General features: G+C 34.4%; 1 protein-coding gene across 2 annotated transcripts in view; it reads left to right on the top strand.

Moving 5' to 3' along the window:
* LOC140747724 (uncharacterized) overlaps nt 1–15,879 on the top strand; it is a 44,750-nt gene extending 28,871 nt beyond the window's left edge. Inside the window, exons 6-9 of one of the 2 annotated variants that reach the window (XM_073080308.1) lie at nt 1,007–1,220; nt 10,315–10,404; nt 11,745–11,797; nt 14,453–15,879. In XM_073080308.1, coding sequence (XP_072936409.1) covers nt 1,007–1,220; nt 10,315–10,404; nt 11,745–11,785 — 345 coding nt within the window. In that variant the 3' untranslated portion in view covers nt 11,786–11,797; nt 14,453–15,879. The remainder of the gene's footprint in view (nt 1–1,006; nt 1,221–10,314; nt 10,405–11,744; nt 11,798–14,452) is intronic. The other variant, XM_073080307.1, reaches the window with a different exon arrangement.
* The last annotated feature ends 383 nt before the right edge of the window (nt 15,880–16,262 follow it).

The following is a 16,262-nucleotide window of genomic DNA, read 5'->3' as shown; positions in this document are numbered from 1 at the left end:
TTGGTTAGTATCTTTACCGCTAATGACTTTTATTTTAGTAACGAATTAAATAATATTCAGTTGCAGTTCAGCGTTCTCATAGTAGTGACATACATTTATTTAAGGGGTTTCATTCAAGCCTTTAATTCAGGGGAAAGCACCTACAATTTTGGTAAATAAATATTATTCTTGCTAAATTTAGGCGGTTTCACATACAGTGTGATGGAGTGGGGCTGTTTTTTCGGCTCGACCGAAACCCTTAGACATTTTAATGGGGGTTTTAGCGTGACTTTAGCGGTAATGAATGGCTTTATACGGCGGTATTTAAATTATGACCTTTATTTTATTATTCGGTACTTGCCAATTGTAAAAACTAAGTACAGTATTAAATTATAAGTGCCGTAAAACCTAACATAAAAGTAAAATTGGTTTGTTACTTTACGTTAAAGCTATTTAAATTGAAGAGCTTTATTCGTAGCATTTATTTTGTTGATAATTTGATTTCTTCTGCTAGTTCTGTTATAAGATTTTAAATATTTATATTTTTAGCCAACAAAGGAGAGTGAGATTCCTTTTCATGCTTAATATTAATTGGCGGGGGAAGTGAGCTGTCGCTCGTGTATTTGTAACTTAATATACTAATTCTCTACATCAGCTCAGGGTTGACTGGTAGAGAATGCCATCAGGCATTATGTTTACCCTATTGTACATTTCATTTTAGAGGTGATGCAAAAAATTATAAATAAATAAATAATTTACAGTGATTGATATAACCAATGTGTCGGTACTTTTCAAAATAGTCTCTAACAAGGAATACGTCCTAAATGCCTTAAAACATCAACTTGGTATAGTCCGTGTCAAAATGCTAGTCCGCTCTGAATATAGAAATGAAATGAAATGAAGCGCGCCATAGCAAATTGTATGACTACACCTGCTCGCAACAAATTCAGAGCGGACTAGCAGTTTGGTGCGGACTATACTAACAATGCGAAAGTAGTAACTTAATCTTTAACTTTCCTCATTCCAGCAATTGACGGTGGAGTTCTTCATCTACAAAGACCACATACCAGTGGACGACCTGGGCATCACGGCGAAGGAGCACGACCAGTACAAGTTCACGATTTGGTACCGGAAGCGGAACCTCAAGTCGTATAAGCTGGAGACCAGGGAGCCGAAAGTGAGGAATGTTTGGGTTGAAGAGATCACGTCGCTTCTGTGGGAGCAGGCCATGCAAAAGAAAGGTGAGATTTTTTTTTTATAAATTAGAACTAACACACGGGCATACTGTCTATGGTGGTGTGCATTGCTATCCTTGAAAACTAAGTGATTATACCTTAGATAAGATGACTTCCTTACTACACTTTAAAAAAAAAGAAAACAGCAGCGCTTGTAAGTGTGGTGTGGTGGTAACTTTTTGACGTGCGTCGTTTGGAACTATTGTCAATTTCTGCCCTATAGCTATATAATAGCGCTGTTGTATTTTTTATATTTATATTTTTCGGAGACATTCTATAATAATAATAATAATAATAATACACTTTATTGTACCAACACAACATGAAATAACAAAGTAACATACAAATATAAAACAATACAACAGGCGGCCTTATCGCTAATCAGCGATCTCTTCCAGGCAACCCTAAGGTGAGGAGTAAAAGTAAGGATGAGATAAAAATAGGTAGGGTGCAAATAGAGTGCAGTTTTAAATAACAGTAAAGTAGTGAAGTTAAATTGATGATAGCATAGAACATACAATAAAAGGAGAAGGAAGGTAAAAGTGAAAAGAAGTAATAACAGTTATGGGAAAAAGGAAAAGTAACTAAATTGTTAGATAAGATTAGAGATAGCGTGAAAGAATGGGATAGGGATAAAGACAAGGTTAGAGCTGCAAGTAATGCGATTGCACGAGTTTATTGAACAAATGCAAAGATTTTGCTTTACGTATTGTAACAGGAAGGGAGTTCCAGAGACGGATAGCTACTGTAGTAAATGATTTTTTGTAAAAAGAAGTTGAGTGGGAAGGAGTAGTGAGAGCAAGGTTTTCAGTAGAGCGAAGGGATCGATCATGGGACAAGTGGAGAAATTGAAAGCGATGTTTCAGGTAAGGAGGGGTATTCGGATTAAATAAAACGCCATAGAGAAGAGATAGAATGTGAGTATTCCGGCGAAGGCGAATTGGGAGCCACTTGAGTTTAGCGCGATATTCAGAAACATGGTCATATTTTCGTAAGCCAAATATGAAACGTATACACAAAAATTTTTCTATGTTATTTGTTATGTATTGCAATGGATCTAAGAGCGACTAGAGGCAGAACTTCTGTTCAATACGAAATCGTGATTGTTAACATGAGCTGAGTTCTTTGTTGGCTAGTTTTATTAGCACCAAGTAAATTAATTACTGACTTATTCAATTCAATTTCTTTATTACTGTTTGTTTGTACGAACGTTCTCGACATTCGCCGCGTAATTTCTCCATTCGTAACATTATGTCACTATCAAATCACGACGTAAAATGCTCGGATTACGTTTTACGTAGCCGTAAACCACATCACGTAATGTATCAGTCCGATTATTGCCGAATATACTCCATTAACTAGCTAATAGGAAGTGCGGTGTACATTCATAAATTGCCGGCATTTTTATGTAATAGCCGCCTCATGAAGTAGCGATACACTCCTGTGAACACACAAATCAATGTGGTAAATTAATTTTCATAACAAGTTCGTTTGTACCACGGTTGACAAACATAAAATTCTTTATGTAAATCATTAAACGAGGTGAGGATATGCAGCAACAGTAATAATATACAGTGATATCCTAGTGGTTGAAATTTGGCCTCTAAATCGGAGGGTCCGACGTTCAAATCCAAGGCATGCATTGCCAATTATTAATTTGTGTGCGTTTTACAAAGCAGCTCACTTGCTTTAACGAAAGAAAACATCGTAAGGAAACCTTTTCAACTGGGAATTCTATTAAAAAGTCAACTAAAAATTTGAAAATAGAAAAGTTTGAAAATAATATCTCAGTTATTTGTGTATCGTTCGATATTTTTGCAGTAATAAATTAGATGTAATACATATACACACATGTAATAAGTTAATGAAGAGAAAATTGCATCCATATGATGTACACATATCAGATATCAGGAATCCACGAATTTTATAATTTAATGCAGGTAATTATTTTGGTAATAAATTAATATTTTGATTTTGGCGAATAACGTCATGTAAGTTTCGAATAACACCACTCAAATCCTGAATTTTCAACTCGTTGTTATTTACAAAAATGATTATTATGTTACGAGAACCTATTTTTAAAACTCAGATATGTGTATGTAATGTAAACAATATGTTTAATTTCTTAAATAATTTTACGAAATATAGGGTGAGACGCCGTTTCAGGCGCCATATGGATTAGAAAAGATGAGTAGAGTAACTTGAATTCCCTTAAAATAATTTTAATGATTAACATTAAGATTGGTTTATCGTAACTAATTTATTTCTATTAGTACTGAATACCAATGCTTCTATATAACTGTGAGTTCCATTGAACATCTAGCTATTAAGTCGAGTGGCCACATTTCTCAAAGAAAGTTGTTGAGTCCATCTGGCACGCAAGCCCGCCCGTAATTCCCGCATAGTTAATACGGACAAACTTTTTAATTGGTCGTCATCTGCTCCCGTCTTTGTACGTGACCGACTTGTTCTACCACTAGCGAGTGAATGAGGGCGATATATTATATGCAATTACGGGTATCGACAACAAAAACTAACATAAACAATATAGTAGCAGTGTAGCGGTGGTGGTGTTTGAAGGAGGTAGAACCGTTTGTGGTTCGTCTCCGTCGGCACCACCGCCACACCTATTTCAGCCTTATAACGGCAGTGTTAAGCTGGTGTGTTCTGGTTTGAAAGGTGTGGTAAGGGAGACATACTATTCTGAGGCGTTCCAGCTTAGTCCTCAGGGGTAGCGGCGCACCTGTGGTCGACCTCAGTGAGGAATATCTGATACTATCGGGGGTTGATTACAGATGTTCTTGATCGGCAGTAGGCACTTACCATAAGGTAGACTGCATGCTCGTCTGCTACTCCCATATTATAAAAAAATAACTAACTGTTCGAGTGATTTTAGCCAATCACGAATTAAAATAACAACTTTCAAATAAACTAATTTATACGCGACCCTTTCATCTACGCTCCTTTTTCGTGAATCATGACCCTATGAACTATTATGATGTTATCGCTAAAATTGCTAGCTACACGTTTCAAGTCGTCGATGTGAAAGTTGCCTAATGGCAGGAGAGCAAGGTTCTTTATCGTCGGCTGACGCACGCGGGGTCGTCGACTTAAGTTTTTTATTGGGTGCACTTGCATGTGCATTGCGTCTGTGGGAACGTCAGGAAGTCGACGTTTTTTCTGACATCAATCAATTTCGTTTTGCTCGTCGAATGCCAACGCAAATAAGCAACGGCAATTTTATGCGCGTGAGCGCGTTCTGTTATAATAAAGACGGTCTTGAATTTACGCGGAAAATAAATCGCTCGCTGTAATTGGTACTGTATTGTTATGGGATATAATAATGTGTTGAGTTACATAACCCGTTTTGCTTGTAATTTAAAATAGTCTTATTTTATTGGAATGAAATGGAATTCATGAATTTTGATGCTTGTTCTGAGTCAAGAAATTTGTATGTCTTTATGTGTGTCCACGTCACTTATCCACGTCACACAAGGAATACTTGTATCGGCCTGACTTATTTAAACCCTTTTTGAAAAATATTAAGAAACAAACCTTTTTATATATAATAAACATTTAAGTCTAATAGCGATTTTGAAAGCAATTATCGTATGTACGCATGATGTACGCGCAGAGAAAGTTGACGTCAATGTGCACATTAGATTTTGTGGTAGCCCATAAAAACAAATAAAACTTTCCACGTTATGAATTATGTAATAGTTTGATGTGATTGATGAGTCACATTTCCCGTAGTATTCAGTTCACGTACACTCGTGTAGTAGTACATTGCAGCCGAAAGTCACATCTGATCCATTTTCGGAACAATTCATTTGTGCACGCTTTGGAATGCCTTTTCTTTTGGTTGGCTTCGCCTGTGCCAGTATTCGAATGCAGATTATATAATACGAATTGAATGGAGGCGGGCTTTATTTTTATTTTATTAATGTAATTTATAAGCACTGGAACGGTGTGACTAATTTTATTTAAAAGTTGCGAGTGGAATCTTTTTGTTGAACGAAAGGTGTTATGAAATATAATTAAATGATGTAAAATTAAAAAAAAGTCTAATAAAAATAGGTGTTATGAGTAAAATATGCGTTTCACGGTGTATAAGGTTTCTGACTATTACTATAATGATAAAAAAAAAATTTTTTTCAGACTGAAATTTGGCTCTACATTACGATGGAAAACTTTTTAAACACATACTTTCCCACTTTAGTAATTCTAATATTTTGTTCTTCCTTGATGTACATAACTTATTCTTAAACAAAGACTTCACAAATGGTGGTTGTACTTTAAAAGGTATTAACAGTTGATAGATTAAAATAAATGCCTTTGGGCTAGATGATGTTTATTAATTTTGGCGTGTTATTCTTCAGCTTAGTTTTCTGCTTGCTTGCTGGATCTGCTTTAGTCCTAACGACATATTGTATTAAACATATTCGCCTATATAAATAGGAGCAGCGTGGTAGAGTTCGCTCTAGGTCTGCCCTGGTTGAGGAAAGTTCTTGCGCACTTGTGGGACGTCAAAACGATTAAAGCCAGCCAAAAATACTACATATGACAAAGTTGTATGCTACTACGAAATGTCATGTTAAGTATCAGTTGCTACATAATGCTGTTACACATTGCACTACCAAGTTAAAGAAATAATGAAATTGCGAAAGTGTTTTTCTCTGTACAATCACATTGTCGCAGAGATTACATCGATAAGTTAAATCTTGTGTTTGCCTTTGTGTAGCACTTTCAACCAAAACGATATACTAAGGTACCTATGTGTCACTATATACAATGGCTTTTGTTTACTAAGCAAAATGTGGGCGATGTTTAGTTAGTTTAGTATGTTTTGGTGTGAATCATGTCAGGACTTTGGCTCTTCATTGTATATTTTATTATGGAACGATAACACTGTAAATATATTTAGTATAGTATTTTAAAACATCTACAATTTAGTAGACGCATAATTTAATTTGCGGTATCTAGTTAAAATGCAGTAGTAGTTTGAAGATGGTACAACTCTTTGTGGTTCGACTCCGGCGGCACCACCGCCACACCTATTTTTGCCTCATAACAGCATTGTTAAGCGCTGCTGTTTTCTGGTTTGAAGGGCGTGGCAAGGGAGACATACTTTTTCGAGGACAAGCTTAGTCCTCAGGGGTAGCGGCGCATGTGTGGCCGACCTCAGGAATTATTCCAATCTGGGTACAGATGTCTGTGGGCGGCAGTAGCCACTTACCAGCAAGTGGACTGTATGCTCGTCTGCTACTCGTCTGCTACGTATATTAATAAAAAGTAGCCTAGTGTTTAGAAACTAGGCCTCTGAATCGGGGAGTCCGAGGTTTAAATCCTATGCACGCATGTCTGACAGTTCTTTAATCCGCACTTGGCCATTATGGATTAGGACCTGAACCCCCTCATTTTGACAGGGAACAAAAGCTGCCCTTGGTCATATAATTTATTTCGTATGGAATATAAGGTCTACCTGATTTAAATCAATGATGATAATTCAAAGGACTATGATGGACATGGCGAAAAACAAAATAACTTTTTGAAGAAAAAAGAACAAAAATATTTCCGAACTAAAACAGTAATAGTTTTGCTACCAGGCAGAAATAGGTAAGGAATGGCACTTTAAAATAATATGGCAAATTTGGCGCAATATGCACGATTGAGTTAAGTATCAGTTTCGTTGTTATAATAATGACGTTCGGTTAGTTTACAACAGTTATTCAGTTTGCACCATCCATCGTCCGATAGCTGTCGGTGTTGTGTTTCCATTTGTAAACAAGAATCGCTTTTCCCGTCGTGTCTGTCGCTTCGGCAAATGTTTATATAAATAATTTTCTATCTGGTTAGTGTCTCCGGTATTTAGTGGGAAACAATAATAGTTGGTTAGTAATAATATTTATTGTGTCTGTTAAATTTGTTATTTTAATGATAATTTTAGTAGATTATAGTAAAAAGGTGTGATATGACAATGTAGAATGGTTTAGTAGAGGAGGGAATATCGTGCGGTAACCCACACGTTCAGACTTTTAAAAAGAATATATCTTCTATTCTACCTATTTCTACCTAATAACAGCAGTGTTAGGCGCTGCTGTGTTCCGATTTGAAGGGTGTGGTAAGGGAGACAGATTTTTCCGAGGCGTTCCAGCTTAGTCCTCAGTACTTTTATATTATAAAAAAAATCTTAAAGTTGTGTAAAGTCTACCAATTCGTATTCGGCCAATGTGGTTGACTATAACCTAATCCCTCTCATTTTTAGAGCAGACCTGCGCCCTGTAATAGGGCAGCTTATAGCTAGGTTGCGCTTTATATAAAAAAACTTAGATAAGAATCAAATAGTGATTAAGATTTATAAACTGTACCATATAATTCTTAAAATAGTCACCAGTACATATATACATATATGTTTGTTACATGCATAATACCGATATGATTTAAAATGACATAAATATTATTCTAACACGTTTTAAATCATATTCTAATATCACGAATGTAGAAAGCATTCAGGTATTTCGACCGAAGGCCGCCGTGATATCAACCAAGGAAATCTTTCTATATTTAGGTGATCGTAAATATATCGACGGTATAATTGTACGCCAGTACCTTGGCTAGATACCGCACCGAGGCCGCACCTGACTGAATAGAAACGGGCTGATAACGATAACAGATAAAAAAGATATTACGTTCTAGAAATGCGAGCTCGACTTTTAAACTGAAAGGAATAAAATAACACTTATCTCTTAGACATTTAGATTGAAATGTATTTTACATATTTACGTATACTTTTGAAAACTATTCGTTTTATTATAACCGAATCTATTTTGAATACTCTATAACACCATTTCCAAACATGTCCAAAATCGTTTAAATTATAGGTATACTTACGTTTTCTGGGTAATTTTAGAAGTAAAAGGAATAATGTTACGGTAAAATACGTATCAGAGGTCTCAATAATACTTTCATCAATATAGGATTTTTTTTATAATATAGGAGTAGCAGACGAGCATGCAGTCCACCTGATGGTAAGTGGCTACTGCCGCACATGGACATCTGTAATCAACCCCAGATAGGATCAGATATTCCTACCTGAGGTCGGCCACAGATACGCCGCTATCCCTGAGGACTAAGCTGAAGCGCCTCTGAAAAGTCTGTCTCCCTTACCACACATTGACTAAGTCGAATTCGAGCTTGACCAACCTGGTGACATATTGCTTAAATACGTCTACTTCTGATAGGAAACGGATTATAAGTATAAAATATCATACTGATAAACTTAAGGTCTGCTACTAGCTTACTTCTCTTTAGTTCTACAAAAATAACCTAGTTCTACAAAAATAATGATGTTATGCTGCATTGAATCCAATCAGCTTAGTTTAATTCAACAGTTTCTTGTTAACAAGTAAATTGATCGAATAGATAGATTGGCGGTTTTTTAGGATAGTGTTTACGTAAACGGTGGAACGATCAGAGGTTTGAGCCGATTAAGTGAGGTCGTACGGCATATGCAAAATTTTCGTTCATTGAGGTCATGTGGGATAACGTTATTAGAACATTACCACGGAAGTGGAACGTTATGAAATACTAGCTTGTGCCCGCGGCTTCGCTTACGATCACAGGTCTTTGACTATAGTTGTTTTACTCGTATCTATCTCTTGGCAACAGTACTTTTTTAAGGATAACATGTACCCTATGTCCTTTTCTGTCCTCCTGAAAACTTATGTACAAAATTTCATGACAATCGATTTTGTTTGTAAGATATATGGATATCTGTAAGGTTCTTCTGAGGTATTACCTTAGGACTATGACATGGGGCTCTTCAAGAGTGTAAAAAGAGCCCTCCTTCAAAGCCGGCGATGCGTTGGCGACTCCTCTGGTGTTGTAAATGTCCAAAAGCGACGGTGACTGCTTTCCACCAGGCCCGTCTGCCTTATCGTTAGGTTAAATATAAAATATAAGTTGTGAAAGCATAGCAAACAAACAGACAAATCAATAGACAGACAAACAAACTTCTTTAGCATTTATAATATTAGGATATACGACGAATCACATTGATAAGTTAAGTGTGAAGAACAATAGGTGGAGATTGTTACTCATGTCTACAAATAAACAATTATCTATTGTGGTTATAATAAACATTGTGTAATCTAAGACATGTGATAACATTACTCGTATGGTAATAGGTTTATGGGGCGATCGGAAATTGTCCATTCAAGTTATAGCACTTGATGTGTGGTTAGTATGACAGAGTATGACTGTACAATTTTTTGTTTTATTTGTAGAGCAGAAAGGAAAAAAAACTATGAATAGATAAGTAATAATGAATATCGGCAATAATTTAGTGTTTGACCAGCAATATATCAAAAAAGATAATGTAGCTTTTACTATTCAGATTCTCCTTCTAAATTGGGAGTATTTACATCTAGACATTAGACATAGCAACAAGCTAAGCATCTTCGGTCTTAGTGAGCACAGGTGTGTCTGAACTAGTATTTAGGAGAAACTTCGTACCTATTACTACTTCGAATATAAATGTTATTAGTGTCTCCCATAGATTAGTAAAGATTACTCACTCCTAACAAGAAAATGTACCCAGTTTTGAGAATTGAAATAGTTGCGTAAAAAAGTTTTGCCACGTCTCCGTGCAAAAATGTCCCTAAAATATTTGAAATAATTATTTATTTATTATGTAAATTACGGAGTATTAGTTATTTATTCGTAAATTTTCTCTAAAAATGTTTTTATTTGTCAAGAATTAAAAAAAATAACTTACTAATAAGCCATTTGTGGCCTCATTCAATTTCAATGCGGCGAATTATCTTTACTAATCTATGGTGTCTCCTGATAAATGTAGGTATTATTATAGTGTAAGGAACTGTTTGCCTGTGAAAAAATATCTGTTAATTCGAAATCTTCACTGGTAGAGAAATATTTGAACTGAACTTTCGTGAAAAACATTTTTTTTCAAAAATATTAAGTTTTGAAATTGGATTTCTGCGCGGCGGTTGAAAAATATTTCGAAATTGTAAATCACTATTTATCTCTAATTTATATAGTTTTTTGTGTTTCATTAAACATTTTTTTTATTATGTTTCAGAACTCTTATTACAACAACGCTCTAAGAGGATATCAATGGTTTCCATGAACAGCCAGGACTCAACAGAAACAGAAAATAATGATGATAAATGTAAGTATTTTTTGAAAGAATTAAAACAAAACTAAGATCATGTGATGCACTTTAATAAAATATTTTCTCATCAATAAGGCCATGCTATTTCTTTGGCAATAAAAATATCATCCATTTCAAAAACTACACTTCTATTATTTTGATATTATGGTGATAGTGTTTTACTTGCAAAAAATTACAGTCGATGGGTTTGTTTCAAATACATTTTAGCGTATTTTTACCCGACTGCCAAGAAAGGGTTATGTTTTTTATAAGTTTAAACAACATACTTATACATATACAGCCAGCAGTGATAGCCTAGTGGTTAAGAAACGCGGCCTATCGATCAAGGGGTCCGAGGTTCAAATCCCAGGCACACACCTCTGATTCTCAAAATTATGTGCGTATTAGAAATTAATGATCACTTGCTTAAACGGTGAAGGAAAACATCGCGAGGAAACCTGCATACCTGAGAGATTTATAAAAAAATAAAAAAAACTCAAAGGTATGTGAAGTCTACCAATACGCACATGGCCAGCGCGGTGGACTATGGCCTAATCCTTCTCATTCTGAGAGGAGATCTGTGCCTAGCAGTGGGACAGTAATGGGTTGATGATGAAACAACATACTAATTGATATAAACTGTGTCTATATCCATAAACACAGCCTTACTCATGTACAGCACCTCAACGAAATTACCTTAAATTTTAGCGCATAAAATATTCTTACGTTGTAAATATGGCAGTAGTTAATTAAACATTTCTCATTTTAAGAAATTCATCAAAGCGGACTAATTTAATTAACTAAAACATCGTAAAATTGTCGTAAACTCATTTTTATATTTTTAGTATTATAGGTTACTAAAATTTAAAAACATCACGTGCTCTTAAGTTCAATATCGTTACTGGAAAGACTAAAATAAGGATGGAAGGTGGTAGAACCCTTTGTGGTTTGACTCCGGCGGCACCACCGCCTCACCTATTTTTGCCTCATAACAGCAGTGTTAAGTGCTGCTGTGTCCTGATTTGAAAGGTGTGGTAAGGAAGACATACTTTTCCGAGTTGTTTCAGCTTAGTCTTCAGGGGAAGCGGCGCATCTGTGGCCGACCTCAGGTAGGAATATCTAATCCTATCTGGGGTTGATTACAGATGTCCATAGGTGGCAGTAGGCACTTACCATCAGGTGGACTGTATGCTCGTCTGCTACTCCTATATTATAAAAAAAGCCCATTTGCGTGTTAGATATTTAGCCTTTCCAGTGACGATATAATCACCATCATTCTTGCTTTTACATGTAGCTAACATACTTAGAATAATTTTATGTGTTAACAATTACCTCTTATGGAAAACATCTCTCTGCAGGTCGGTTAGGTGGTTACGTATTCGTGAAGTTGCACCCATGAGTTGCTTTGTAGGTTAGTACTTTAGGCTCGCTTCCATTAGAATTAGATTTATTCTTAATTTTCCATCTTCGCTTTATGGTGTGCTTTGGATTAATTCACTTTCATTCTTAACTTTTATGTTTAGTTTTGGGTATGTGTGCCGAGTTGGTGTGTTCAAAATATTGTCACAGAATATAGTGTAACGTGTTTTATAGAAAACTGAAACTTTAATGTGTGTAATTTGAAGTTCAAAGAAAATATTTGTAACATTTTTACGGCTTACATTTCCAATTTTAGTTATTAAGCGCTTTTATAACCGATTTACGATATATTATGGTACGGTTGAATAAAAATACGTTTCACTATGGTAATACAATGTGACTATATTTAGGATAAGTTTGAAAATGGTGGTAGATACAATGTATAGTTTGTTACTAACTTTATTTATTAACTTTAGAGAAAAACTAATTTATACGTCTAATAATTATTTACAATCTGTTTATGAAATTATATCTTTAGTCATAATACGAAAAATACCTCGCATATTTTAATTTACTTTTAATTTTTAGTAAATTACCTTTACGTGATAATTGGCTACTTGACACTTTTTGGGAAACTGTTTTAATGAATTCATATACGTATTATATATGCCTTTCATTGATCATTTTTTCGAAAAAAGGGCTATTTATTAATAAAAAACATATTTTTATTACGGTAAACGGAACGTTACGCCAAAACAGGCGGTCAAGTGTCATTTCGTAGCGTGACGTCAACACATTGAAAATATAGAAATAAACTTCGACGCTACACATACTTCAGGGGAAATCTTGGGAATTATTTAACTTTTATTAGTACAATTGCAAGAATGTCAAATTACAAGGCGTGTGCAGTGACGATGTGTTCAAGTACGATCGCTAAATATCCTAACAAATTTGCTTATACAAGTTCCTAAACCCAAATCTCATAAACGTTAAAGAACTTGCAGATTCTTATATGTTTAAATCCTCTGTTTGCAAGCAATGACATTTTATACTATCTATGTAAGAGAAGTATTATTGAAAAAAAGGAATAAATTTAGTAACTCTCGAGTGATTCGTCAATTCCAAATCATTGGAACGGGACGTAATCAAAACAAAACAGCAAGTGGAAGTATTCATATATTTAATATATTATATAGATGTCTATGATAAGAATAGAATTATAAGACATCTATGAGAATTCTATTTTAAGGGCCCATTCTGTAATTAATAGGACACAATTAAAATATTTCATGACTGTGTTATTATTGATGGTGCATGTGCACTGATTAAGTTACAGGACTGTATAATTAAAAATACATGATTTGCTAATATTAGTATTTTATTAACCGATTTCTTTGTTTATTTGGTTTATATGGTTCTATTAGTGAGTACACACAGTAGAACTTTTGTATATATTTATCATAAGTTACAGTTACAATAATTACTACAGATCACCTAAGCTAAATTTTTGTGCTGCTTGCGTGTCTGCTTTTCTTCATTACTAAAATTATTTTCCGTAACAAATGGATATATATTTTTATCACTGTCATTTTCAGAATTAAACTGCAATGCAATAATAGGAACTGTATGGTAACTTTTCTTCCTCCATCTTGTTGAGTAGGTTACGCAAGTAAAGAAGTACTATTTCCCGTGTACTTTACTTTATGTATTTCAGACTGGTGCCCACTTTCGAAACTTTTGGCTTCTCACTTCTTCTAGGCAGGACAGTCATCACATTTTCATTTTCATTGATGTACCTTGTGTTCAGGACAACTTTTACTTTTCATGAAACACAAACTTGCCTTCCTCTTAACCTGCACATACTCTATAACGTCGTCACTATACGATTGTCGGGAAGATCTGTAAATATAAATATAACCAATTAATAACCTTAAAACAGTTCACATAAGAATATAAGTATATTTAAAAAATCTTAATAATCACTTGAAGACAACCTTTCTTCTGTCTGAAGTCAGTTAAGAAATGTTTTAATTGTCCGATATGATTAAATGTAAATATAAAGAATGTTTTACTTACGTTGTTTATTTGATATTTCCATAGGTTATCTCACGGAAGTTTTTGTATCCATTTTGATTTATTGCACTGCATATATGGATCGTCTTTAAGCAGGTTCACGCTATCAGCTTTAATATAGTATGGCTTCATTTCGGTTCACAACATATTATAAATTCAACCAACTCTAACAGCAAACGATTTAATTATTATTTGTCTTGTTTGGTTTCGATGTAGTGACGTCACATGACATTTGAGGCAGCACTGTCGCCGTTTTGGGATTTAAAATCCACAGATAAAAAATCGAAAATTTCTTTTTAAAAATTAAAATACATAGAACGTATTAAAAAATAAACGAAATACTGCATAATTTATGTTTACTTATAAGCTATCATATCCAACATATTTCATATTTTATTGTTATAACTGTCAAGTACCCAATTGATTGACGATTAAAAGTTTTTTGAGAATATTCACTAAAATTAATAAACCATAATACAACGATACGGTAATTTTATGCTAATACTCTGACCTACACAAGAGTACGTAATGGCTATGGTGAAACTTACCAAAATAGCCTATAATTATTGTGACTCATTTTTTTTAATAATTACACGCTTCAACGTTTTAATTTATATCTTATTCATTTTTTCAGATAATTCCCTTAGAGGCGTTCCGGGTGAAGTCCGCCGATCAGGTGACAAGAAGTCACGCAGGACTACGTGGTACTGCGAATGAAGCTTATGACATAATGTCATGAGAAACACTTGAACAGGGTTTAGCGAAACTATAAAATATTTTAAATTAATAACATCTTTACTTTGACATTTCATCATCATCATCAACCCATTATTGTCCCACTGCTGGGCACGGGTCTCCGTACAGAATGAGAAGGATATAGTCCACCGCGCTGGCCAAGTGATAATTGGCAGACTTCAAAGACTTCGTTTAGAAAACATTTTTTTTAAGTTTTCTTAGGTATGCAGGTTTCCTCACGATGTTTTTCTTAATTTTGTCATTTATTAAATACAAACCATTTCATCTTGAGCCTCAGAGTATTCATTTGTGGCCGAGCCGAGGAAGCGCCACAATACTTTTTGGGGTTAATTACAGATAGGTGGTTACTAACCGGTGGACTGATGGATCCTTTGATTTGGTCTAAGTCTCCTCTTTTCAGAACACAGTTATGTTTATCTGTAAGGTATGATTTAATATTAAAGGCATTCCAGCTTAGACCTCCGAAGCAGCAAAATTTTTGTATTCGATCCTAGGATTCTTGTTATCTGTAGTCAATAAAAAATGTCTATAAGCGAAAGTAGTTACAGAATAACAGGCAGGTTTTATGCTAGTTTGTTGCTTCCATTATAAAAAAGTATACTGCGTATCTTCATATGTTCAGGACATATTTCTTGTCACGCGGGTTTGTGACCGCGTGCGAACTATCGCGCATGCACTTATACCACTTGCATCTTATCGTTTCACGGATAATTTTCCTGTCATGTCTGCTACACGCATACGGCCTGCGAAGAGATTAAAGCTGATCAGTACACGCGTGCGGGCGGACACCCGCGTGACACGAAAAAGGCCCTAAGCTAAACTCAGTTTCATTGTAGGGAACAATGAAATGTTAAATAATATAATAAATACGCATTTTACTTTTGGTTAAATATGTTAAACATGTTGTCCACCTCAAGCTTCATAATTTGTATATTAAAATGAAGACTTTGGTAAATACGATATGGCGTATAAATATTTAACGATTACAGGAATATAAGATTGAATATACTTAAGAAGGCACTGTAATTCCCAAAGATATTAAAAAAATAAGTGAAATTATTGTAAATTAATTTAAGTTAAGATATAAATTTAAATAAAGTAGAATTTTAGATGTCTAAAGATATGTGATAATGTTATTAAATATGTATCCGGTAGTCATTATTCTATTCCATTTCAGTTCTGTTATATTGTTATGTAGTTTTGTAAATATTGTATTACTTATTATTATGATATTACCAATAAACAGCTAAAATAATACTGTAATGAAAAATGATACATTTTATACAATAAAAATAATTGATATACATTACGTTATATTTTTTACGTTATCATAGTTACCGTTATTTTTTCAGTAAATATTCCTTTTCCTTGTAATCCTACCTTTGGGTAAGATTTACAGGAAAAATAACATTATGTTGTTGGTTTTATTCGAGAAAGCGAAATAAGCAGTGTTCGAATATTACAACGATTCTTGTTTAATCTTCGAATAAATTCGAGCTCGGAGCGGTTAACCAAAATAGCTTGAGGGTGAGATTTGTTCGAGAATCGCACACTCAATTTCAGAACTGTTACACTATTCTCAACATCTGTTTTGCTATTGCGCTGAATATTCAAAATTGGCTACCAAACTTCGTTTAATAAAGATAGGTACATTTAAGTTTTGAGATGTCACTTTCTACGTACCTACA

The sequence above is a fragment of the Epargyreus clarus genome, unplaced genomic scaffold, assembly GCF_041222505.1.
Source record: "Epargyreus clarus isolate Ecla_fem2 unplaced genomic scaffold, WU_Ecla_fem_2.2 ptg000015l, whole genome shotgun sequence".
NCBI classification, from domain to species: Eukaryota; Metazoa; Arthropoda; class Insecta; order Lepidoptera; family Hesperiidae; genus Epargyreus; species Epargyreus clarus.
This window is presented reverse-complemented; position numbering and strand designations above follow the sequence as displayed.